At 39.5% G+C, this 27,501-nt stretch overlaps 1 protein-coding gene across 8 annotated transcripts in view; it reads left to right on the forward strand.

Moving 5' to 3' along the window:
- The window catches only part of LOC123826937 (LIM domain containing preferred translocation partner in lipoma), a 634,789-nt gene that overhangs the window by 140,528 nt on the left and 466,760 nt on the right, over positions 1-27,501 (forward strand). For 7 of the 8 annotated variants that reach the window (XM_045851156.1, XM_045851152.1, XM_045851154.1 and 4 more), the window contains one exon: positions 20,255-20,317. The exons of the other annotated variant lie outside the window; for it this stretch is intronic. Coding sequence is in view for 1 of the 7 variants with exons in the window: in XM_045851158.1 (XP_045707114.1) it covers positions 20,255-20,317 (63 nt within the window). In the remaining 6 variants the exon portion in view is untranslated. Of the gene's footprint in view, positions 1-20,254; positions 20,318-27,501 lie in introns of those variants that run through there. 8 annotated transcript variants of the gene reach the window in all.

Consider the following 27,501-nt stretch of genomic DNA (forward strand, 5'->3'; position numbering starts at 1 on the left):
TGCTTATCACAGCATAGGTGCTTAGTAAATATTTTTTTATATGAATAAATAAATCCCTGTGAAGTGATTATGGGGTTTGTGGTGGGTTTTTCCCGTTGCTGTGGTTCCCTTCTGTTGTGTTGGGGCATTCCCTCTGGGTATCTACCAATGTGGAGGCATGAGAAAACATCGACATGCTTCACGTTACATTCGCAGACAATGTTACTAATAGGTTTATTTTAAAATTCTGCCAATAATATTTTCTCCAAGATCCCTTGGGAAAAGGATCTTTGTAAAAATCATCCGAGTAGAATCAGAGCGTCAGAACTGGTGGGTTAGCAGAAGATCGTGTCCATGATTTCTGTGGACTCGGACACTTGGGTCAAGCGAAATCGTGCAGAGTGGCTCCAGTCCAGAATGTAAAATGATAAAAACAGGCCTGCTGTCCTGGGCGGAGGGCACAGAGCCAGGGGAAGCCCACAGCCCCGCTGGCTGCCAGCCTCCTTCCTTCCAGGCCCCTCCCATCTCTCATTTGAAAACCAATAGTTTTAGTTTAAAAACTCTCAATTTTTAAATGCGAATGAAAACAAAATGCAAAGGAGGCAAATGATTCATTCAAAGTTACTCAGCAAATTAGAGGCATAATGTGGGCCTGCGACTGAGGCCTTCTGTCTGCATCTAATGGCATCTCCAGGTTCCCAGAAAGCCTCCTGTACTTCCTTTCCATGCACACTTTTTGGTGGACCTGATATTTGATGACCTCCCTCGGCAGGCCCCACAATCCTGGCCCAGGCACACATTGTGTATTTGCTGATCTCTGAGGGGAAAGTTGCGATTCAGGCTCTCAGGTCTAAGAATTGCAGACTTAGTTTCTAGTCTCCTGATGAAACTGCTAATCTGGGTGCCAGTGGTGTTTCTGCTACACGGACACCTGCCCACACAGCATGATTAGAAATTATAATGATGACGACAATGAATCTTCCAGGACACCCACATTCTTTGCAAGATATTTCTGCTAATCGTCTCTACCAGAATCAGATGAATAACTTTTGTTACAGTTTTTTTTTTTTTTAATCTCCTCTTTAAGTCAGCTAAAAAATGCTGGCCTTATTCTGGTGTAGGTTAAGGATTTGTCCTTGTCATTTCTGGTATGTAATTTTTTTTTTCTGTGCAGGGGACCGTAGAACCTTAAGTACACAGGGTAATGGACAATACTCTGGAGCAGGTATGAGGAGATTTGGGTACAGGTTCCAGCAGTGCTAAAAGTTTCTTTCCTGTGAGCCCTTAGTAGAGGGTATTTCCCATCTCTGCAACTTTGCTTCCCCTTTAAGGGGCATCCGATTCTGTTGTCCTTAATTTACTAGGGTGGTGGTACTCAAATAAGCTAATGAGTAAGAAAATACTTCATTAACTCTCCACTATAAACTGAGAGGGTTATTATTGAAGTTAGTTTTGCATTGTTGATATCATAGCTGATTACAGTTCAACACATTTAGTGTAGTAGTATAGTCAAACACTGTAGGTTTGTGAGCTGGGAAGGCAGATTGTTGTATTAATCAAACATTGGGGAGGGTCAGGACAGAGAGATGATCAAAATGATTCCTGAAATGTTGCCCAGTTCAAGGCATCATTTCCTTGAACTGTGAAGAAAATGCTGCCACAGAGGGATGTCATACAGGAAAAAAAGAGAGGATCTCAGGATCTGGGAGTCTCATTCAAGAAGTAAAAATAAACACAGGCGAGGGAATAGGAGGCTAGAGTCAGGGCATGTGATAGTGGAGTAGTGATGGGGAGGCTACAAGAGGCAGTTAGAAAAACGCCGGCACTGGCTTTGGACCCTGTGTATCTGGAGTGTAGGAGGACAGGCAGACACAAATAGAGAGGCTGCAGGGAAAACAGCATCTTCAGAGAAGAGCCATCTCCAAGAAATCCCTCCAAATTCCCTTCAAATACCCTCCAAGGAGGGCAGGAGCGGCTCCAGAGCAAGCTCTTGAGGGCCAGGCAAAGCCGGGACTTCTTGCCTCTGCATCCTGCTGTTTACATGGTACTTTGTTTTCAGCACTTGCCTTTCTTTGTTTTTTAACATGGTTTTGGAACTCTTTTATTTGAAGCTTTGACTGTCTGGAGGAGTGTTTAGGAGGGGTTCTGATAGGAAAGAGCTGAGTTGGGTAACTGTTTCTCTTTTGGATTCAGTTTCCTCACCCAGAAAGTGTGTTGGATGCTGTTCTATAACATTCACTACTGTTGTTGAAGGAAAAACATCCTTCTAAAACTATGATTAAAAAATGTACTCAGCAAGTATGTTGATATTTTTGTTGCCGTGGTGAGGGTTCGAGAAGAAGTAAACTGTTTCCAAAAGTCCTTTTCCTTTAGCAGAGGGCTTCCGCTGGCGCATTGGCTCAGATAGTTTTAGCCTTTACACTTACCGGTCGATTGATTGATCTGTCCATCCAGCCATCATCCATCCACCCACCCACCTATCTATGGAAAGTGATAGAATTTCATTTCTTTTATTTTTTAGTCTTTGATTGATTCGGTGAATCAGGTAAACTGATTTGAAGGAAAACTGGCTTCTGAAAGAAAAATCTGAAAGAAAAGTAATGTGATTGTTTGAAAAGGATTTTTTTCAGGCTCATTTACATAGTTTCATAGACATGGGGCCTAACAGGTCTGGACATATGGAATCTCTGAAAACCCTGCTAATGTGCTGGTGAAGCTTTTTTCCTTCCTAGCACAGATGGAGATAGACTTTTTGTCTCCTGGTAAAACTGAGCCAGTTTAATCTTTGAAACCTTCAGATGTGATTTGGGAAGATGATTATCTATCTAATGGGAGCTCAACTATAAAATAAACATTTTCAATAATTAGCAAAAATGTAAATTTTTCAATTACTGATTTCTTTTTTTTGCCAAAATTGGCCTTTCTCATTCTGTTCCTTTACTTATTTACTTTAATTTTAAAAAGGAAGTCTGTTAAATTCAGCTGATTTCTAGCTTCCGGTGACTCTTTCAACTAATCAAATGCATGGCAACGCTTTTTAATTTATTGTAAGAACAACAAAAAGTGAGAAGTCACTTTAACGTCTTTTCCTGTAGTTCAGTGTTGGCAGCCCTTGTCCCGATGAGCTTTGGTTAGGCTGGAAGCAGCCTGAGGGAGTTCGGTTCCCAGTCATCTTCACCTGTTGCCGCTGGTGGATTACAAAAAAGTGGAGAGTACCTTTCACCCATCTTTCTCTTATGATGTTAATACTTACCAATGCTAAGAAATTCTCAACAGCACAACATGATGAACTAAAATACAGATTTTATTTGGGTTTCCTCAGTTTTCCCACTAATGCCTTTTTTCTGCTCCACAGTCCGGCTGGGGAACTACTCTGCATCCACTCAATCATTTCTGCTTAATCTCAGGCTGTCAGTAACTGTTCGCAGCCTCTCCTTGCTTTATGGTCCTGCCACTTTTCAAAAGTATCGAATTTTGAAGTCTATCTGTCGTCCCTGAATCTGAATTTATCCGATATTTTCTCATGGCTGGACTGGGGTTGTGGATTTCGGGGAAGATCACCGCAGATGTGAAACCCTTCTCAGGGCTTCCTATCAGGGAGCACATGGTCTCACTCTGACCTGTTACAGGGGCGTTGATGTTGCTACTGATCAGTTTTATTATGTTTGTCTGAAGACCAGTTGTCTGGGACTATTAATGCTTCAACACCTTTGCAAATCAGTAATGACAATCACGGAGCAGACTTCAAGCCGCCGGTCTCATGCTAATGGAAGGCCAGAGCCCACAGAGCAGGTGGCTCCCAAAGCTCAGTTAGAAAATGTTCTCTGGACCTACAGGCCACACAGAGGTTTGCTACGATCTGCCCTCCAGCCCTAACTCTGGGTCGGCTGGACAGAAGGAGTTGTGTGACAGTGCTAAGTTGTGTATTTTTACCCAGTGAAAACCCCAGGGATTGGGGCTCACCTGAGAAACCAAATCTCCAACAGAAACAAGAACACTAGGGCAAGTAGGAAGCAGTGAGAGGTGGACACCACCCATCCTTCCAGAATACTCCCGGAGATAATGTTTCCCCTGGATTAATATGGCTTAATGAATGTCAGCTGTTTTCATCCCCACCTGTCCTGGAGGAAGAAGTGAGGGAGAATGATGGAGGGAGAGCTAGCTCTTTATTGTTTGACAAGCAAACAGAATTTTCCATATCTATAGACCAATGCCAGAGGGTATGAAAAGGTGAAAAGTTTCTCACCTCTTTTTTTTTTTTTGGTAGCTTCATGCATTGACGAATTACACAGTTACTGAGTTTATACCTACACCATATTTTACTCAGAGGATGCACAATGGGGGTGGGGAAAAGAAGCACTGATGACTAGAACTGGAGAACAAACCTTGATTCAGGCCACAAAAGAGTTGAGGGGAGGAAGAGGCTCAGGTCCTGTATGTGATTATTATATCAGTATCCCATCAGGCAGAGTGCCTGAGCTGCCATTTTGTTGGTAGTAATCCTCGATCCTGTTTGGTTTTCCTGATCCATAATATGGGATGGTTCCATTCCCCCCTCTGGTATTTGCCCTCCCAGTGCCCTGCAGTCTCTTTGTCTTGCACTATAGGGTTGAGAGAAATACCTGTGGGTGTTTGTTTATTTTGCTAACTATTGTAAAGCTTGTCTTCCTTCTCCAGCAAATGTTTCACCCTGTTCACTGACTGGGAGGTGAAGTGAGGAGTCTGGAGATGTGCTGTCCCAGTATGGCAGCCACTCGCCACACGTGGCCACGGGGCGCTTGCAGTGTGGCCCGTGTGACATGGTGGAAGGGTGGTACTTTGCATATATTTGTAAAATAAATTCCTTTTACTATTCTTTTTTCAATGTGGTGACTGTAATGTTTAAACTTGCATATGTGGCTCACATTACATTTCTACGGGCCAGTGGTTAGCGCCTGGGAAGATTATAGAGCACACTAAATTGACCTTGTGTTTTCCTTTGAGTTCTAATAATGTTGGCATTAAGGGGAAAAGCTTCAACAGTCATAATTTTCATTAAAAAATGTCTGATTCAGAAGGATTGGCTCATTTTACATTATTGCTTGGACGGGAGAAGAATCTGACATTTGGTATTTTCATAATTGAGAACATAACTTGCTGACTTAAAAAAAAATCACAACATTTTGTGCTTGGCCTTAGGTACCAGACTCTGAGCTCTTTGAAAGTAGGGGTTGTGTCCTTTTCTCTTTCTACCATCCTTTTTCCCCAAACCACACACTAACTAGCACATAGAAGGTGGTTAACTGGCATTTGTTGAGAAACAAAATAACTTTAAAAAAAGAGGAAGCCTGTCAAGCTACCCTATATTTATGGTTGGGAGAGAGAAATATCCACCTTTATAAGGCACCCTTTTTTCTTAAGTCAGGCACCAAAAGTGAAGAACATTGATCCAAGGGTGTTTATTTACTTCTTGATTTAATTACCATTCTCATCAGGTGTCCCTGTCAGCTCTGCTTATGATAAAGAATCTTTTCAAAATTCTTAACCTCACCACCCCTCTGGCTAAGGGGAGAGCAAAAAGGATGCTGCTGCTTACACATATTAATTCTTACCTTGTTTATAGATTACATTTAAAAACCTGACGACTGGATTATTCTTACTTTTCCTCTTGTTTGATCCTTCCCAGCATCTATCTGTACTATGGAGAGTATGGGAATCATAATGAAAGATGAGTTGAGGCTTAGCTATATTGCCTTTCCATTTGGGTTTTTAATTTTATGTACTTCCTAATGAGCAAGAGCCTCTGTGAACACATGCCTTGCAGGCCCACAGTCTTCTATTGCTTCTACTCCCCTGATTCTTCCTTCCTTCTTCAGTACAAGACCTGGGCTGCGTGAGGGAGCAGGCTTTGTGTGATGACATATTTGCTCAGAGCCCTGTGCTGGAAAAAATAAGAGCCTTTATGATTCCAGGTTTAGACTGTAACTAATCCTTGAATCCGGCTATGGTCAAGAACACGTTGCCTTGGTTAGAAGGAAGTCTTATAAAATCTATGATGGCTTTGTCACTATTTCTAGAAAAGACCTCTTGCAAGATTATATGTATATCCTTACTTCTAAGAAATATTTGAAGCTTTGATTCTTTCTGCAGAACAGAATCGAAGATCATGGAAGCTCTTGGAAGTAGGCAGCGGTAATAAGTGGAAAAAGGATTGGCTTTCGAGTCAGAAGACCTGTGTTTACTTCTTGGCTCTCGTATTTTCTAGCTGTTGGTTTCTTGTCAAGAAACATAGCATCTCTGAGCACTCATTGCTTTATCTTCCTAAACTTGCCAATGTCTACTTCACAGGGTTGTCATTTGTTAATGTAAATTGAGTGCCTATTTTAGGGACTGATACTTTGGCTTTATAAACACTGAATGAACTGGTTTTCTCACACGTCCTGTGATTTTGCTGGTTATAGCCCAATAGCCATCTTCTGTCTTCATTTTGGAGGCGGAGGAGGAAGACAATGGGGTGACTGTGTGGTAAAATCCACTTTAATTCTAGCTTTGAGAAAAAGAGCAGGGAAAATGTGGTAAGCAATTGCTTCTAAAAAGCTTAGGCTAAAAGCACTTGATGGATTTGTGCTGGCTTCCCGGTAGACTCATCTCTGTACTGCCCACATAGCACAATTAATAGTTATTACTCAAGAAGGAACAAATAAAAAAAAAGAGAGCAGGCATAAAAACATCCTTTTATCTTTCTGATGATGGTCCTTTTTGTCAGGTCCGTGGAGCCATACCTGTGAATCATCCTGGGAAAACACAGTGTGGGTGACTAGGAGGAAGATCTTGTGGCTTATTTCTTACCCACTTCCTGTGTAGGGGAAATGTCTAAGCTCATCTTTCTTATCTACTGATGCCTTGTCAATATCCACTACTGTTCACCATGCATCTTCACAAACGAGGGCCTCTTTCTCACATCCTCACTTTAAATGTAGAAAGCCAGTTACTTTCTGGGCAGAAAAAGTTGTGAAAAAACAGCAGAATAAAGTTAAGAGGGTAAGCATGGGGCCATTGAAGAATGCTGGAGTAGACATGACTCTGAATGTGATTGTAGAAATACTCACCTTGTTTGTTGCATGAGGATATGGAATAAGTCACAGTTCTGCTATAGACTGACCACATGACCTTGGGGACTTCACTCTTATGCTGCTGGAATCCCTGGATCAAGTTTTGCCACTTGCATTCATAAAGCTTAGTCAGACCCTAAGGGACCCTGACTTTGAGGATGAATGTCCCATGTGGGCATCTAATTCTCCTATAGATTTCACTTCTCGGGTGGGGTGGAGGTGAGGGTCATGCACTTGAGGGTCTGTTCCTGGGTTTGCATGCAACTGAAGCAGGAGTGTTTGGGTGAACTGTGTAATGTCTCTGGATATCAGTTTTATCATCTGTAGTTGTACTCTGTGAAATAGCATAGAATTGTCACCAGAACTGTGGAGAGTGTGTGTTGTTATGTGCCTGGTACAGAATAAGCTCTTAATAAAGGATTGACTTTATTGTTGTTATTACCTATAACCACAGTACTTTTCCTTTGCCCTTTCTTGTAGGGATAGACTGTGGCTACAGGAAACAGTAGGTTTGAAATGCTTTGCTCTAGATAGAAAGAAACTATATAATGAATAGTTACATAGTTATTTAATGACATAGTGAATGTCATTAAAGAAAGCTTAAAAATCAACTTCATTTTCTTCTTTAAAGTTTTTACCTGTGGATTATTTGTCTTCAAGTCTTGCTATATCTTTTAGATTTTTTTTTCTGCATTTTTTCCTATTTCACTTATTATCACACTAAGCCAAGCTCTCATTGCTTCCTGCTCTACTAGTGTTTCTGCCTCCAGAACCCCCTAGAGCCTTGGTTCTCAAAGTGTGGTTCACAGAGCAGCAGCATCACCATCAAGTCTCACAGCTGGTTAGAAACGTAGGATCTCAAGTCCCACCCAGACTTGCTGAATCAGGGGGCATGTTTCCTGTCATGCTGTGGGCCTATGTGTGAGGCTCCCACCCTTGCTCACAGTCCATGCTTGGCCATTGTGTGTGTGTGTGTGTGTGTGTGTGTTCTGCCTCCAGAGTTCTTCCTGATTCTGATTACCCTTTTCGAGGGGCAGTTGAAAGGTTAAGCGAGGGGCCAGGGAAGAGCACTGGAGTAAGAGTAGAGTGACTTGGTACAAGTCACCTTTTCATCACTTTGACTTGGTAATAGAGTATCTGAAATGATCTCTATAATGCGTTTTCTTGTGGCCCTTCTCCATAACATATCGAAAGACCTAAGCTGTTAATTGGATCACATCAAGCTACCACCATACAGGGGTTTTCATGGTATCTAGAAACTTTTGAAAGACCTTTTCATGAACTGCAAGGCTCTTTCAGATGGGCCACGTCTTTTCCTTTATCTCCCACCCTTAACCACTACACTGGCTACAGACATGCTGGTCTATCTTGTACTGTATATGAGCCAAGTTTGTTTCCCTGACTTTCCTTTGATTCTGCATACGGCTGGCTTGGAGTCAACATCCGAGGCTCATTATATATGGCATTTCGGAGGGATCCAGAAATCTCTAGCTACAGTAGCACACCTCTTACCTCCCTATCTCTCTCCCATTATCTTGTTTTATATTCTACATCATATTTATGGTTCTCTGAAAGAGAATGGTTAGTATGTCTTCGTTTTTCTTTGTGTACATTGCAAATGCTTTTGCTGAGAGATATCGTAAGTATAACAATAATGATGAAGATTTGCTGGATGTCTCCCCTATGCTAGGCCCTGTATATAGTAAACTAATGCATCAGTTCATTTGGATTATTTCATTTTCTTTAATGGTTTATTTATTTGTGTCTTTGTCTTCCTCTTGTCTTAGGATCTTAAATTCCTAAAGGTGGGGACCAAGTCTTGTTGTTGGGTATTAGATCCCAGTGTGTAGAAAGTTGCTTAACACAGAAGTGCTTGCTCAGGAAATGACTGTTTAGGGAATGAACAGATCCTAGAAGATTATTATTTGAGAACAAGTCTACATGGAAGGAAAAAACAGTCTTTCTCATCCTCTATTCCAGATATGTTCCGTGAGAACACAGTCTTACAATCACCATTATCTTTAGTCTAAGAAAGGGAGCAGGCTTTGGAATCGGATTCATGGTCTGCTACACAGACCTTGTGTGCAGATGCAGATCCTGACAGTCTGGGGCAGAGGTTCTTGAGTGGCACCTTAATGAGAACAAGTCCTGTCTAAAGCCTTCAGTTTGACCTTTGGTGTGTTTGAAAATACAAGGCCTCTGACTGGATGTTCTCTTGTACACGTTGTCAGTGTGTGTATGTGAACCTGTTATCATTATGGACGTAACCAACAGTAACCATGGTGAGTAGACCTATCACACAGCATTTTTTTTAGTCAGTTTAAAATGCTGACAATTAAATATACCGTACTCTTTTAAGTGATCCATCAGTCTCCCTTGTTGTCATGGTGACCGGAGTATATTTAGAAATGTGACAAGTACACTGAGTTCAATTGCACTTTTGCCAAAACATAGTTTTGCAGCTAAAATTGAATTTCCTGATTGAAGATCCAAGTGCTGCTAAGGGGGCATGATCACTGCTATACATTATTCTGGAAGCACAACTTACATCATTCTATTAAATCACCAGTAAAAGTCTCATCAGGATAGTGAGATATTGGCACTTGAAGTAGCTACACTTATAGTTGACAAAATAATGTGAAATAAAGGTGGCAGGTTTTTTCTTTTAAAAATGAAATTGGGCCTTACCAATATAACTAGTTTGATGATTAATTCCTTTATATATTCATAAAGAAGTTATAGGTAAGTGTGCATGGATCTGTTCTTCTAGATTATATTCTGTTAATTCATAGAATTGATCAAGGACCTCGTCTCTCCTAATTGCAACTATTACAGTATGAGGACCCTTTTTTGGGGGGGGGTCAGACTTTGGATGAATAAGTATCCTTATTTTTCTCTACCCCCATTCCTTCTGGGTTTTAAGTGAAGCGGGGTAAAGAGATAAAACGAACGTGACTCTTGCCCCAGACAAAGGAAAAGTAAAAGTCTTCTCTCTTGTTTAATCAGGAAATTGGTTAAAATTTTCACTTTCTGTGGCCCTTTGTCCTGTCACCATAGTGCTGAGAATGATGTTGCCTCTGCACTGCTTGCTTATTAGACCACAGAAAGTTTAGGACCTTATGCAGTGGCTGGTTAAGACAGATTCTCTTCTCTTGAGATGAGAAAGAAATACTCCCAGATACTTTTGCTTCTCTGTTTTCATGGAGCTGGGTGCTTTGGTACCTGAGATGGATTTTGAGCACTTGATAATATGGTTAAACTATTTATTTCATGCACATTGCAAACAATGATAAGAAGCATCCTAGTTACAGTAATAATGAGTATGATTTACTGAGTTTTTATTACTTGCTAGGCACTGTTTATATAGTAGGCTCTTTAATGGATCATTTCACTAGAGCTGCACACTTAGAAAGCTTAGAAAGTAGGTCCTACTGTCATTCTCATTTTACATTGAAGAAACTGGGTTAGAGAGATTTTGTATCTTTCCTAAGTATACCTTGAATAATAGCAGAGTCTGGATTCTGTTCCAGGTGCCTTCGGAATCAGCGCCTGCCCCATAGAAGGCCCACGATATCTGTTAACTAACTAATGGCCTACTCCATGGTGAAGTCACAGAGATGTTTCAGTGTTTCCAAAGGCTCGCTGAAGTGGCAGCCCCATAAAGGTGAACAGGTAGCAGGATCTGACAGTAGAGCAGAGCCTCTGTCTTTCCTAATGGTTTAGAACCACCAGAGGACATTAGTGCTCGACAGGCAGGGAACAGGCATAATCCCATCTAGGCCAGTGTATCAGTCTCAGGGTCTCTTAAACATGAATTTTTATTTATGTAAGTTGTAGTTACTGATATTAATATGGTAGAAATTATAACATAAATTTTAAAGATATTATTAAATGCAAAATATATCTATAAAAATAGTACCCTTTCCAAAACAAACCGAGAAACATTATCAAGGAAAGTGGCAACTAGTTCTCACTTCTGTTTTGAATTAGTTGTGATATGTGTTTTGATTAAAGTTTGTGAAGAAAGAAGATCCAGAAAGGATTTCCAAAAGATTGGAAAAGGAAGGAAAAAAGAGGTAATTGTGGGTTTTATTCTTTGATACTACACCAAAAGTTAACAAGTCATAGTTTTCTAAAGTTTGGTTAAAATGTGAAATTAGCAATCAATAAACATTTTATACTCCATTATATTAAGATCGAATGGCCTAATTATTACTTTGAATGGGTCTCCACCTATGATTTTGTAACATCATGCATTGTCCGTCGGGAAAATATTGAGTTATGCAGATCTTGCAAATGTTCCCATGTTTTATTCTCTACCATAAAAAAATCATATTTAGTGATACTGTTACTAATTTCATCAAGGAAGTATTTTAAATATTAGGAAGATGTCAAGTGTGTAATAATAGATGCAAGATTTATAAAACCTTAATTTTCACTTTAAAACTTGAACTTTATCATTGGCAACAAAAACCTGTTAGTTGTTTTCCTTTAAATGATAGGCTCTCTTGCTTTATTTTTGAGAAAATACCCCGCAAAACCCAAGTCTGAATGACTGTGGTTTGTCCGTCATTCTTTCACATGAAAATGGTGTTGCATGCAAAGAGCTGGTAGTTCAGCTCTTAATTCAAACAGTCTTCCAAGTCCGTTTTCTCTTGGAGATGACCGTGCAGTTTGGGATTCAGCAGAAGTACTTCATGCATATTTCCTATTTCATCACATGGAATATTAGAAAGATGTGTTCTCAGGGACTGAGATTTTATAAAATTAATATTTAATGCATGAAGAACAGTCTAAAATGAAACTAGGTTTTGCACCCACCTTTACTGTGGGTGCCTGGCGGTGAAAAGTTCAGTGACTATTGATACATTTTGGTGCCGCTGTCTTGATCCATATTAAAACTCCATTTTTCCCACTGTTGCCTTTGCGTCATTCTTGTAAATGTCAACAAGTTGAAGCAGGCTCATCATACATCAGTAGTATTATGAACTTGCAGACCCTAGAAAAGGGTAGAGACCCCGCCCCAGCCTTTCATTTTATAGAAGGGAAGAGCTGGCAGAGGCCTATCCAAGATAGCAACACTAGTCAGTGCAGGAGCTTGGATGAGAATCCACTTGTTACTGCATTCCTCTTTTTTTTTTTTTTCCTTTTTGATTTCCTGCTTTAAGGTAGACATTTCTGAATGTGTGTGTGTGTGTGTGTGTGTGTGTGTGTGTGTGTGTGTGAAAATGGAACTTATTTGGAAAGGGTTCCTACTTTTGGCAAATTGAAGCCTTTGAATAGTTTCCCTACTCTGCACTCACCACACTGTACCACTGCTCTCTCTTCTATTTTTTAGTAGTAACCAGCGTTGCCTCTTTAAACATTAAATGCTTTGTCTCAGCCAAGGCTGAGAAGTTGAAAGTGGAGTTAACTGCTTGTTCATTTTTTGGTTTAGAATTCCAGCTCTGTGGGTGAAAAAACTAAAAGAGTTTGGATTGAAGCAGCCACTACCTTCTTCACCCAGATTAGTTAAAAGTCACAGGAGGGAAATTATGCACACAACCATTACCTTTATCTCACTGCACGTTACTGGACAACTAACCAACTGCCCTCCAATTCGCTATTAAAGTTTCTCTCTTTTTCTTTCTTCCTTGTGGGAGGGAGGGAGATTGTTCAATTAAAAAAATGCTCTCAATTTTGCTTTTTGCTTATGTTAATATTTTAAGTGATCTGCTTTTTTCAATAAGAACTGGTCTGACTGTGGAATCATAATGAAGAATGCTGAGAAAAGCAATAGAATCAGGCCCAGATATTCCATTTTCTCTTTAATACCTATCACCTGTTTCAGAGTGGGTTTTGGGGCAGGGGCTGGGTTCAGAGAGAGGTTGCAGTGGGTAGAAAGGAGTAAATCTGACAAACTATGAAAGTAGGTTTACAGGGCCTAAAATGTATTGTTTTATCTTCCAATAAATTGGATGTTCTTTTGTAACATCTCATTGTTCTTATTTCTCATCAACCATTTGTTTGCTTTCCCTCACCTGTGAGTTTTTTGTGTTAAACCCTGTTTTCTAACACTCTTCTGATTCTTCCTCCATGCCTGTCCTTGTCACCCAAAAGTGAGATATGACTTGACCTTTGGTTCTGCTGTGCATCAGCTCTTCCTCAAACCTAGGCCTTTGGTGACTTCCTTTTCTTTCTACAGAACTGATGTTTCCTGCCTTTTGTTACCCTCAAACCATTTAATATTTTTTCTTTCTTCCTTAGACTTCTAGTGATGGTTTTTCCTCACTGCTCATTAGGCCCACAAATTGCCCAGCAGCAGTTCTGTTTTAACTCTTCAAGATGTGTTTTCTGTGTCCTCATCTAAACTTCTGGAGCATGTGGACTGTCCTGTGCTTGGTGCATTGTAGGTGTTCCATGGATGTAGTGAGTGAATGTTGTGCTTATCCAGGGTCTCTTCTTCAAAAGGCATTCTTCAAATTTTGTCTTGAGATCTGAGATGTTGTTTATCTCTCAATATCGGACAGCTAAATCTCTGAAACACACAACTGCATCGGTCTGTCTTTTACTGTGGACTTCTTCCCACTGCCAGGACAGATGGCCATTTAGCCTCTATTTGAACACTTCCAATTCTTTGTGAGGCATTTGTTCTGTTGCTGGTCAGCTTTTGGTTTAGAGATATTCTTAACATTGCTCTGAAACTAGGGTTTCCATGATCTCAACCCTCATAGTCTAGATTGCATATTTTGCAAAAGTATAACATAGCTTATTTGTGACACACTTGAAGATAGCTGTAATTCCTCCATTCACTTGCTCCTTTGGTGTTTTTCTTGCTGTCTACATCCCAAGACTTAAAAAGGTTTATATGCTTATATTTTTATGCCTTCCCTATTTCCACATCACTCTCTAGATTGCCATCATGCCATCCAGCTATAAGTCCTCATTCAAGACTGCTTTTTACTGTTTGATACTGAGAACAGTATGAGTTTGTGGGTCTTAAAGGTGTGATATAAATACTAGTAGCATAACTTATGAGGTGTGTGAACTAGATCAGATTACTTAATCTTTATAAGCCTTGGTTTACTCAGATGCAAACTTAACATGGTTTTCTTGGCAAGTAATGTTTTTCTCTATATAAATTTTCTCAACTCCTGCCTACATTTTTACTCATGAGTTCAACCTTTGTTATTATTTCTGTGAAAAACATTTGTTTTACCCTTAAATGGGTTTAAGATGACTAGTCATTGCAAATTACTTAACTCCTCAACGAACCCCTCACTCAGTAGCTTTTAGAATTATTTAGTTGAACAGTATTTTTTAAATTAAATATTCAATTAATTTCAACCCAACTAACATTTTCCAAGCACTTCTTGTAGTGGGCAGTTAGACAGCCATGAGCAGAGCAAGGAAAATGGGCCAGGTACAGAAGGCCACCAGCGCAGAAACTCCCAGTGCCCAGCAATGGGCACATCTGGGAAGTTAAGGATCTTGCGACTAGGGTAACCTTTCCTCCCCCAGCATGTCTCTAGTCATGTGAGTTATATTCCCTTAGAGGAGGAATGAACAACAGGGCCAGAGAATAGCCCTTAAGCATTAAGCTTGAAGGGCAATGAGGTTCTGACCTATATCAAATACATCTAGGTCTCAGTTGTGTTTTAGCTTCCGGCCAAGAAAAGCAGCAAAACCAGACAAGTCATGCCATGGTTGACATTAGGACCAGCTGCACTGAATAATGACTCCCTGCCCTGGGCCTTTCCAATTGATGGGGACCAGGGACATACCTGGAAAGCTTGTGAATATTCTATTGGGATCCTCCCCTGAGAACACCAGATAAATACCCTCGAAACAGAGGACCCCAAAACGGTGTTCCTCTCTCTCAAATTCTCTCTCTCCCTCTCTACCCCTCTCCCTCCCCATGATCTTCCCCTGTCTCCCTCCCTCATCCTCTCTCCCACTTTCCCTCCCCCTTTCTCCTCCTAACTCTGGAACACCCTCAAGCTTTTTTGCATCCCTTTCCCCCAGGCACATTTTCCTTGCCTCTCTCTTTCCCCTAAACTCCTAGGGCCCTTTCTTTGCTTATATAACTTGTGTTCCTAAGCCCAATTTCTTGTATAGCTCACTTCTTCTGCCTCTGCGACTTTCCAAATAAACTTTCTGTTATAATTTGAGCTTTGGTTCTGAATTCTTTCTTAGCCAGAACTCAAGTACCACGGTTGCTGAACCAAAGTATGGTCTGACTCCACTGGTCTAACACCTGGTGCCGTTTTCATTTTGCTACTGCTGACACATTTATCTAGATGGTATAGGAGTTGCAAAGAATGCTTTTTTTCATTTGTTCATGTATTCATTCAATTGACTTTTTCTTGAGCATCTACTAATGACCATATTCTGGATTGGGTGTTTGGATATAAGAGACTGATTTAGAATCTTTCTCTCTTCAACATGCACAAACAAAAATGTGAGACCGTGTGGTAATTTTAGTGATCTAGATGTGAAAACAGGCATTGTGCCAGGCATTGTGCTTTGGTAAAGCAGAAAGACAGCTTTACAAAACCTTTCTAGAGCAGGAAATCCTTCACAGCAAGGGAGGTGCTTACTGTTTAAATAGGGTCTCAAGTCCACTAGAAAAATAACACCCATACTAGGGTTAGGTTACATTTAGTTATAAGCCCACCTTTGTGAAAACCAACCTCAAAGTTCCATGTGTTACTTTGAGCACCCCCTCATTAGCCTGCAGTTTCATGAATGCATTGTTTTCAATGTTTTTCTGTTTCATTTAGGGGCCTTATATCCTCAGAATAACTGAAAAATAGATGTGATGATGTTACAGACTCACTTTTGGGACATAATTACTTCATGAACGCATACATCCGTATTTCCAAAGTAGGAACAATAACATATATACACACAAATGATCTCTTGATGGTAGGACAGTCTACAGAGTCCTTTTTCATCTACCATTTTAGTTACTGCTTATAGAACAAGGTGATGCTTGCAGGTTTCCTGAGTGTCTGAAGCACTCTTACTGACAGACGTTAGCACAAGAATTGGCACTAAATAATTGTGTATGGAGGATTAGCAAAGAATTTTTTGTCTTTATTCCAAAGTAATCATGCTTCATTTTATGATTTTATTTAGATTACAAGACCAGGTCTGTCCAAAAGCAGGTGTTGAGGAAAGAGTTTTTTCCACTCTGTGGGTCACCTGTGTCACTTGCCAAATGAGAATATTGCTGCTACTACTAACAATAGCACCAATTTTACCCTCTTGGATTGAGATGAAGAGTAAAATTAATCTGTGTGCGAGCATAATGTGTACAACTGGTCACACTTGTGAATACCTAATGCACTTTTTTTTTAAATATTCCAATTTATATTCACTTTTTTAAAAAAGATTTTATTTATTTATTTTTAGGGAGGGAAGGGAGGGAGGGAGGGAGAGAGAGAGACAGAGAGAGAGAGAGACGTCAATGTGCGGTTGCTGGGGGTTATGGCCTACAACCCAGGAATGTACCTGGGATGTATGTGGCTGGGAATCCCTAATGCACTTTTGAGTGACCAGATTGTCAGCTACTTAAGCCAAGGTGAATCAGCTTAATTAATTATTTTTATCTGTTTCTCCAAACTTTCTGACTTAGCTTCCTGTTTCCTCTCTTCTGTTTGTCCCAGAGTGATTGCCGACAAGTGCTATACGTTCAACAAGCACTTGTTGATTTATTTTTTTAAAGTACTACTGATATTTTTGCTTAGGATTCCTGAAACATCTTCTTTAATTCCTAGATTATAAGTTCTTTTGATAGAACTCTTATAAATACCACATGAAGAAGTTGAGCATTACTTTTAGGCCAAAGCAATTTACTTTTCAAAAATCTGATTAATTTCAACACAATCAGCCAGGATGTCAGGAGATCTCAGTGTCTCTGATAGATGCTGACAGGTGAGGAAATTAAAATCAGGGAGGGAAGCAATTAAATACTGGCAAACATTACTTTAATGAGACAACCAAATCATTCACAAGCCATGGAATATGTTGTATTCATGATAAGTGTCTTAGGGTGGCAGGTGAAAGAGTGCATTTAAAAATGTTCTTCATAAAGGATTTGATGATGGCAATGAGGACCTTTCCATGTCTGTCATCTAATGCCTTTGGCATAATCTAACACTTCAATTGCTTTTTGGACAGATGTCCTAATAATCATGCTTTAGATTATGACATTGTTTAATTTTTAAAAACCTTAGTATAAGTAATCCTTTCCCTACCACCTTTACCACCACATAAAACTTATCAAAATGAACAAAGTATAGACAAAATAATTTCTGGCTTTGTAAGAGTGAGTTAGAGATAATCATGGTCACAACCTGTGAAAAAAAGAAACAGAAAAATGCATATTTCATGCAAGTTTTGTTTCAGAAGATTTGGGAATTAGAGCGCTAAGAACAGAACCCAGGTTCTCAATCCACATACAGGTGCTCTTTTCAAGATAACACCTTCTATTCAGAAAGAGCATTGGGGACCACAGGGCTGAAGAGCTACCCATTTATGGGATTAATGGGAGTTTTAACAAGTTCTATCACATTTCTTAATAAAATATAGCACTCATATTAAGTATTAAGAGGCATGTTTACATTGGTCTCAGCAAATCTAATGCCAGATGGTTGGACTTTTTGTTCATAATGTTAGAATCATCATCCTAGTGGATTATTGCTTAAAAATTAACCTAGGGTACAGTGATCAATTCAGAAGATACCATGGTTTGTCTAAAACTTGTTGAAACAGGTGTTTCTGTGCTTTTCATTTCTCATGTCCTTCTGTTCTTTTCTTCTTTTTTCCTTTATTCTCCCTCATTTTTTCCACTCTCATTTTTTCCTGATTTAATTTTTTTCCTCCTGTTTTCCCCCAAATGTAGTAGAAATTGTCTGTTATTCTATATTAGTACCAACTAAGTTTGGTAAGTCTTGCTTTTGCTTAGATTCTAATTAATAAGTTGAAGTTTTGTAAGTTAGAGGTTGATTGTAGAGGTCTTTTTGTTTTTATTTTTTTAAGTTTTGGTTGAAGCTGCTTCTGGAGATGAGAACATTTTTCCTGGGAGAGGATGGGTGGTTTGAGAAAGGGTGCAAACATGCCGGGTTCTGGTCCAGCAGCTGTAAAATACACAGAGGTGGCCTAGAATAACTGGCTTCATTACCAAGACGCTAGAGTAGGATTTGTCCATTGTCCCAGGTGTCTTTCTAGGTCTAGAAAAGACTAGAAAGGTCTTCTCCATTCTCTTAGGAAATACTCTGGAGTTCCTGAGAACACATGACATTAAAATCAAGTGACAGGGGCTGGTGAGCTTAGCTGGAAGGCTTCAGGTTTTCTACTGCATAAAATGAGAATTACTAGTGAAGGCCCCTTCACAAAAATTGAATGGTGTCAACTTCTGTTGTTTCTGTGGCTAATGTTTTGAGGGCTTGCACAAGGATGTTGCATCTTTGAAACTTCACTGGGGAGAACTGAGAAAGTGTTTATGGCAAGCCTGCATCAAAAACTGCTTCTGCATCAGCCAGCTTAGTAATGTGTTACCTTCTGGTTAGACCACAGATATGAAGTCTTCTCTTTCTCCTTTCACTTGCCAATGAACAGTACTGAGTATTAATGTTTTGGTGCCTTGACAATTGAATTTTGTATGGTATATACTCATTTTTCCTTTCCCTCTAAATAGAGCATTCTCAAATTAGGGGCTGCATTATGAGTAGGAGGGTCCTCTCTGGTTTTGGTGTCAAGGTACAAGGTTAAATTTTTGTGTGTTTGAGATTAACTGCATGCTCTTTGAAGTTTGGTTTCCTTATTGGCTAAATTGGGGCAAAAAGGTCTCATTGGGGTTATGATGGGGATGATTTGACATAAAATGGTCGTGTAATAATTTCCCACAGTATAAAGTATGAGGCCAAAAGATGATTAATGTTTTAATTTTGGTGGCATGTGACGAGAACTACTTATAGGGCATCGTGTCAACCATGTTCTCTTCTTAATCTGATTTGAGTCTTCTATGAAAATGAGATATATTGCAAAAACTTCCCAATGTCTTATACTTCTCAGTAAATCTATCTGTTGTTTAAAACAAATGCTTTTGTCGCAGTCCTGTTGGAAGCACCATCTTCCTGAACCTGAGAAACGATACAAGCACACACTTTTAAAGGACTTCAGATACATCTGATCTTCTCCTTAAAGCCGCAAGCAGCTCTTATTTTGGTGGGTTGAGAAGTCACTTGATTTTTCATTTTGAGGCTTTGCCTTTTGGAACAAAAGTTCTTTGTGATGTATTAGGTGAGGCCATCTGAGACTGACATAGGCAAATATTGCTTTAAATGCGTGCTTTAAAACTAGAGGCACAGACTACCCAGTCCAGAGATATTCTCTAGCACTGTGTGCTTATGATATCATTTTTTGATCATATAAACATAGGCTCATAGGAAGAAATATAATTGGGTGTACCACCACTGTTTACATCTATTGGTATGAAATAATGGAGGAAAATCTTACAAATAATGTTTATGTGAACTTTGGCTATGAAGTAGATATTATAATCTTCATTTACATATAAGGAAATTGACACTCAGATAGTTTAAGTATCTTGCCTAAGGTTATCTGTAAGAGGAAGACAAGTCGAACCAGCGCTAAATCCTGTGTGTGCCTATTTCTTCATGTCAGTCAATAGCTAGTTTTACTTTATTATTCCTTCTTCCACCAAACCAAGTGGATCAAATCAATGATCTGTTTGTGTTTTCCCAACCTAGTGTCTTAGGAGAAACTGAGGTAAAAAGGAAAGAGTACTAGCCCAGAGGGTCCCAACTCACTGCCGTGTGCTACACTATGTGGTTTTGGCAAGTTACCTGCCTTTTTTGAGCTTCAGCTTCCACATCTGTAAGATGAGGACAGTGATACCCATTTCACATGGTATTTGTGAAGGTCATTATGAGACAGATGTTTGTTCCCTTCTCATCGTCTCTGTTCCTCTGTAAGTTTCTATTTCCTCACCTATGAAGTCAGTAAAATAATCTTTTCCTGCTTCTTCATCAGGTTGGTGTGGGGTGATATGAGGTAATGAATGTGAAAATGTTTTGCAAAATAAGAAACCACTATGTAGTTATGTGTTTATGATGATTTATAAATAAACACAGCTTAGTATCTAAGAGTAACTTTTACCTAATTTTCGTTTTCAGACACTACTGTTGCAGTTTGCTGAACCTTGTGTCCCCTGACCACTCCCAGAGCTATTATCTGAGGTAAGAGAGGACTGTCTTCATACTTAGGAAATGCTAATAGGAATCTTGGCCAATAGTGTTTAAGGTTGATTTCACTCCCACCAGAAGAAACACAAAGGTCTTTCATGAGCACCAAAACTGAAAAATGGCCAAGAAAATGAATTCCCTTCATTTTATGTTTTCTTGATTTAATTGTCTCTTTCAATTTTTAGCCCTTAAGGTTAAATACCAGAAGTTCAAAAACATAAGCTATGCAGCAGATTCAGATTTAATAGGTATTTGTCTATAACATGCCATGTACTAGAATGCTCTTATGTATTGTCTGCTTGTATGCACTGATGGCATGTGGCAGGACGACTTTCTCTCTAGTTTCCTGACGCCTTTTCGAGTGTGTTTTCACTCCATTGTGCTGCCAGTATTTCCTGGCTCTGACTGAGCTGGACTTTCCTAGTTAGATCCATCACCATCTCTTAGCTGCCCCCCAAAAATCTAAAACAAACAAACAAACAAACCCCAAAAACAAAAAAAAACCCCAAAACAAAAACGTAATCCAAGGCTTCAACAACAACAACAAAGTCCTAAGAATAAGCAAATGAGTTCGAGACTTTTGAAACCCAGGGCCCTTACATACTATCCAGGGGGACCTGTGTGAGGAAGATTGGCCTTTCACAGAGGAATGCCCTCTTCTCGAGTTTGTCAAGAAAATGGAGGCCAAAAAAAAAAAATGGAAAAAAGCATGATAGCTATAAAATTTACAAAATGTGAGTTTTCTCCTACCGCTAACCAGTTGGGATCTTTATTTCCAAGTTTGCTCTGCCATATTCTTTATCGTTTAGAAGTCTTTGGTACAGGATTTGTAGAAAAGCATCTTTGTGGAAGATCTGATATCATCATAAAAATACTGTAAAATTTGTTCTGCTGAATATTTTGATAATTAGTTTGGTATGTTATTTTCATCATCTTGAGCTTGTAAACATGACTTTTGTTATATAGACCTTGAAAACAATTGAAGTTTGTTGGTACTGCCCTGTATTTGTAGGAGTTAATGATTTAGAATTAAGTGGAAATTATGCTGTTATGTTAATAATGGTTCTCAAAGCTGATATTCACTGTATGCATTGACTAAAAAACACATCATGTGCGAATGAGGTGGGTGATATGTGGACAGCGAATCTCCTCCATAATTAGATTAGTTGTAGCAGCACTTGTGTTGGTTAGAGTTTATTCTCATAGACTACAAAAAGAGATTACAAGAAATGTCGTGACTAAAAGTACAGGAATGGATCCTGCGCATCATTTGGTCCCTGTCTCGTCCATAAAGTGCCCTTGAAAAAAATCTCCCTTATGTATTTCATATACTTTCATAGATAAATATATCAGAAAAGAATGTACTATAGACATGTAATATCAGTTTTTGATAGCTTTGTTAGGCAGAGATCTGACTTGTTCATTTAGAAATCTAATTATTATATTAACTTTTCTCCAAATGCTTAAATTATTATGTATTAATAGAATAAGCTTTGAAAAGTGGTTAGCTGTGCTCCTTCCTTCCTTTTGCACTGAAACCCATCTTGAAACTACAAAGAGAGGTTGAATCAAGCTTGGTAAAATCATGAAAAATTGTTCATGAGAAAGAGGAATTTTCTATCTATCTATCTATCTATCTATCATCTATCTATCTATCTATCTATCTATCTATCTATCTATCTATTATCTATCTATCATCTATCTATCTCTATCATCTCTCTATTTCTGCATGCCCTCTGTATTTTGGAGGTGGGAGCTGGTGGAGAGAGAAGGATAAAGAAGGATAAAGATTTCTCAAATAACCTTTGGAAGGTGGAGAAGTAAATAATCTGGGGACATGCTGCAGAATTTAAAATAATCTTGTGGTAATAATTGGTATCAGTGGCAGTAATGAAGAAAAATAACAGTTTAAATAAATAATTAGACTTCACAGTAGATGTGTCAACAGGCACCCACTTAATGAGTATAATCATTGTTTTTCTCTGCTCTTAACGTTGATCCACTGACTGTGGTGTGTTCTCTGTCCCATTTCCAAACCAAGTCTATTTAAAGCTGCACTTCATGGAATCTGAAACGGTATACCCTGTTTACTATTTAGAGCTGATACCCAATGTTCTTTAATAGGCAAGCTCTGTACTTGAACAGGAACAGGCTTCTGGCCTTCTGTAGACTGTTGATTATTCCTGTTTTCAACAGTGTGATTCATTAGCAGGGATGAATAATACCCAATTAATTCTCATGAACTTGTCTTTATTGCTAGAGTGACTTGTTTATTACAAGTTGATGGAATAACCCTAGACTGCCTTAAATCAGACTGCCAATTAATCAGTTATTGTTTTCTGAGGTGGAGGTAGAGGTAGTAGTTTTAAATTAAAGTAGTATTATTATTATTTTAGCTACCTGGATAGGCTATCATTGTTTGGCGGAGTGAAACAGTATATTTTATGTTAGGATATGTCAACCAGAAGTCATGAGAATCTAATTCTAATCTCATCTCAGGCTGTGCCACCTTGAGCAAGTCACTTTCTGTCTCCAAGTTTCACTTCAGCATCTCATAACAGATGGAGTCAGACCAGTCGATCATGGCATTGATCAACTACTTCTAGTTAAATGCGTTCTTATCTGTGATTTTCTTTCATACCCCGTCCTTTCTCTCTCTTGCTGCCACTTGTCCAAGGTCATAGGAAAATCCTGGGACTCTACTAGAGAGCTGGTATGAAAACAGTTATTCTTATATTTAGCTTTTGATTCTTTTATATACTAGAAGAGCAATTAGGGATTTGAATTATACACTATGATTGGGCATTTATGCTATGGCTGTTCACTACCTCCAGTGACATCTAGTTTCTGGTTAGAAAGGTAAAAAAATCTTTCTCCATGTTTCTCAACTCCATGATCTTGTCTTATTGTTAGAGAATCCAGTGAACTTATCCACTGGTAGCATTAATTTGTTCTTTGTTCTGTTGTTTGACTTTTCTAGGTTGAATCATTGAACTGTAAGAAGAGGTGAGAACATCAGAGCCAGGGGGGACTTCAGGAATCAATCTAGCCCAATTCTGTCATTTCAGAGATACAGATATTGGGGTGGGGGGCGGAATCCAATTTGTCTAAGGTGTTAGTAGCAAATCCTAACTAGAATTATTTCTTCTGACTTTATAATTATATGTCTATTTTAGAAGGGAATCCTTTCTATAAACTGTTCTTTCACAATCCAATAAATAAAGGGCCATTGTCTTTTAGGCAAAAGCAGTGTCAAGGCAGGATGTGAGATGCCCTTAAAACATAAATGGATTCTAGGCAACTTCATTAATCCCTTGGGGACAGTGAAACAGAGGGTTCTGGCTGGCTTCTGCTCTCTGTGTTTACTAGGAGAATATGAATTCCTCTGCAGTCTTTTCTGTAAGAGATCATTTGACCCTGACATCACCACTGTTTCCTCCATCCATCTTCTGGTCTTCTGCCCTTTTCTAATCCAATGAATGATAGGAAGCTGAGGATGAGCTCCTAGCTGGCTGTGTGCATAGTTGGGAACATCAATAAAGGGAAGACAGTTGAAGGACTGATAAGCAAGAGGACAGGAAAATAAGAGCCAATCCAGTGAAATCTAGTTCAAGGTCTGCAATTCCGAGTTGCTAGCAGCATCTCTCATTCTTTTGGACTTTTTTGCCTTGTTCTTGTAGGGCTGGGCAGGGACAGAGAAGCAGCTGGAATGATCTTTGCCAAAACCAAACTCATGTTTTCATGACATTTCCAAGTCCAGACAAGAGAGTTGTAATTATCCATTAGTTAGAAGATAACTTAGGAACTGTACTTAAACAATGATTAAAAAAAGTTTATAGCATCATTAAAAAAGAAGGGGTGAACCCGCCCAAAAGAGAAGATAACTTAGGGGCCACTGGATGTAAACACTAATCAGTCTTCCTAATACTGAGATACAGAGCCTGGAAATCATTTTACTGAGTCTGAGGTTCAAATTCTGCCTCTAATTAATTTGCTATGATTTTGGTGAAGGGATGATCTTCCTTTGAACCTCAGTTTCTCCAGGTATGAGATAGGAGAAAGAGGAGTGTGGAATGGTGGAGAGTAAAGGTCTCCCACCCCTTATTTTCACAAGTCTCTGATTTGCCCAAGGTCATGTAGCAAGTTTGCAACTGAGCTTGGTCTTGAATTCAGACCCCCTTACTCTGGTTTGGACGTTACTATTGTAATAACTTCCACTGCTCATATTTTCTAAACTGTGTGCTTGCATCTCTCAGCCTTGTTTTATTAAATAAACTTTTTCTCTCTCAGTTGACAGGTCCCTTTCTGTCAGGGGACTTACCTAATACTGTTGTTCTTAATTTGCATGTAAGTGTGCACACATGTGTGAATGTGTGTGCTTGGGAGTAGAGGAGAGGATTATGGAATATTTGGAGACTCAGATATAAATCTATGAAATAGTTAGAAAATGCACATGTACATAGGATATTGGTTAAAATTTCAGTTTTGTAGACCGTTTGAAGGCCAGACATAGTTTCTAAGTTAAGCCAAAAGTAATTTTAATATGGGAACTTGGAGGTGACATTTGGGGAGCATACATCTGTTGCTGTGGGATTTTTCCCACAGTTCACCTATTTTTCTGCTCTCGGCATCCACCTTACTTATGAGCATGACTCTGGATTTTTACTTGTTTCAAACTCTTGAATGATATTTTCACATTGAAACTCTTATTCTGCTTGCTTGCTTGCTTGCTTTGTTCATTCATTCATCTCAAATTACTTTTAGATGTTAGCCATTTTAATATATTTTTCATTTATTCTCATGAAATAAAAATTGTTTTTCCCATTTTTCATATGTAGTAATTGAGATCAGAGAGGTTGAGTAATAAATAGCACAGCCTGGATTTAAATCTAGATCTGCCCCAAGATATCTGAGTACCTGCAGAGTATCTTCATATTGAATATGAAGAGGGACAATGAAACAATTCTATAAGCCTTAGGAATCAATTATATGATAGTTAATTAATTAAATGGTTATCTGGCACCTTAAGGCAGAATAAGAACCGTTGGACAATTGGATAAAATGCATTATGAGTGAGTTACATTTTTCTTTTTTAAAACATTTCTATCAAGTTAGTGCTCTCAATTTCTTCATTTTTGTAAGTGAGATGAAGAGGAGACAGAGTGACTGGGGTCATAGTGCCCTGATCATACTGTGAGTTATCAACTGAATTGGAATTTTAATGCTTTGGGAAATCCATGTGTTGTTTTCTCTCTGTTCTCTTGAGCGTGGGATTTTTAACTGAGACAGACTTCTGACCATGCGTGGATCAGCACAAATGCAGATGTGAGCAGCTAGGACTTGGATCGTGCCAAGATGTAATGACTGCCACATGTGTGAAGCTGATGCTCAGTGCTTAATGACCCACTGTGAGAATGTGTGGGAACCGTGAGAGTGCGGGCTGGTGTCAGAGATGGAAGAGGCCTGAGAGACAGTCAGGGGCTGCACCTTCACCTTATGGACGGGGACCCGGAGGCAGAACAAGAACTGGACTTCATTCCGGCACTCTATAGTAATACTTGCTTTTTAGACTGTCTTCCTTTGACTTATACTCACACTGACAGGCAGCTATACCTGAACTGGGAAAACATTAGACTAGCTGTGTGACCTTGCATGTGTTACTTGATTTCTTTGGGTCTCAGTTTTCTCGTCTGCAAAATGGAAATCATACTTGACTGTGGGACATTTGTGATGATAATCAAAATACCTTTGTGCTGTGTAATACTCAGAAGCATTATGGTCACTCTAATTAATAACCCTTGTCATAGCCCAATGAGGTAGTCACAGCTGTTTTGTTCTTACAGATTCTGCTTCCTAACTTTATCTTGATACTTTTTAGATCCTCACCTCTCCACATTTGGTCTGAAGACCAGGACATCAGCATCACCTGGGAGCTTGTTAGAAATGCAGACCTCAGGCCCCACTCCAGATCTCCTGAATGCAGATCTGCATTTTAACAAGATCCCTAGGTAGTTTGTTTGCCCGTTAGAGTTTGAGAAGAATTGTTTTAGGCCCCAGACCAATTTCAAGGCTATTGGCCATGGCCTGCTGACAATGACTGGCAGACTGCCAGCATTTTGGGCATGCCTCATCCATGCTTTGAGATAGCTGGAGGAAGCCTTGTGAAGTTGCTCCCTGGGCATAATGGGAGGCTGGCTGAAGGCATCCAGCAGGCTTTATCTTTTCAACACTCTGTGTTTCCTCATAAGTACTATTCACCAGGGGTCAAATTGGGATTGGATCCCAAGTCTTTCTGCTCTGAGTCCACGTTCTTTTCATTAAACCATGATGTCTCAGTCACGAGGAATGCCGGGCGGTGTGGATGATAACTCTTCATTCCCTGCGGTGTGAATATTTCCACACTAGCTGTTCTACTCTGTTACTCAGTTTCTAGAGGGAAAGAATTTTAGAAAAAATTAAAAGCTTCAGTTGAAAGCCAGGATCCTGCAGCTTAATCAGTTATTTTCATTTTTTAATGAGGGTGACTATTGTGAAATAAGTAATTATTAATTACTGAAAACTAATGAAATATTTTCGTTTCCTTGCTAAAAAGCATATGGAAGCTAAAAGAAAGCATATGGGTGTTTTTCAGGAAGCATATTGGTGAATGGACAAATTACAGTGGTGCCAATATGCCTTTGCTGTCTGGCTGGGGCCATCACTGCGTGTGCTGCCATCTGAGTCCTCACGGGTTGAAAGGGATTTTTTAAAATTCCCATCTGATGTGTGCCTTGGGTGGCCTCTGGAGTCACACAGCTCTGCCTCATACATCTTTCTGCCATGCTTTCACTCCAGCAGTACGGGCCTCGTGGGTCTGCGTATGAAATCTTTGCTCTCTAAGTGGCTGCCATGCTTTTCCTTTCTGGAAGCCTCTCGCCCTCTGCAATAGACTGAATGGGCCTGCCCAGCTGAGGGTTATGTGTTGAGATTCTCCATCTGACCGTTTACTGCAGTTGGGAAAAGCAGCGTCCTAGTGGACTGCAGAACTGGACCTCCTTGCTCCACTTGGGGCTCCATGTGGGACAGCCATTGACTCTGCCCTGCACATTTCTTTCTTTTAAAGTTGGGATGATAATACCAGTGCTCCTCTGTTCACAGGCTTGGCTGTTTATTCGATTTGCAGCGCATACCCTTGGCTC

This window comes from Phyllostomus hastatus, unplaced genomic scaffold (assembly GCF_019186645.2).
Source record: "Phyllostomus hastatus isolate PE091 unplaced genomic scaffold, TTU_PhHast_1.1 phas_contig_86, whole genome shotgun sequence".
NCBI lineage: Eukaryota > Metazoa > Chordata > Mammalia > Chiroptera > Phyllostomidae > Phyllostomus > Phyllostomus hastatus.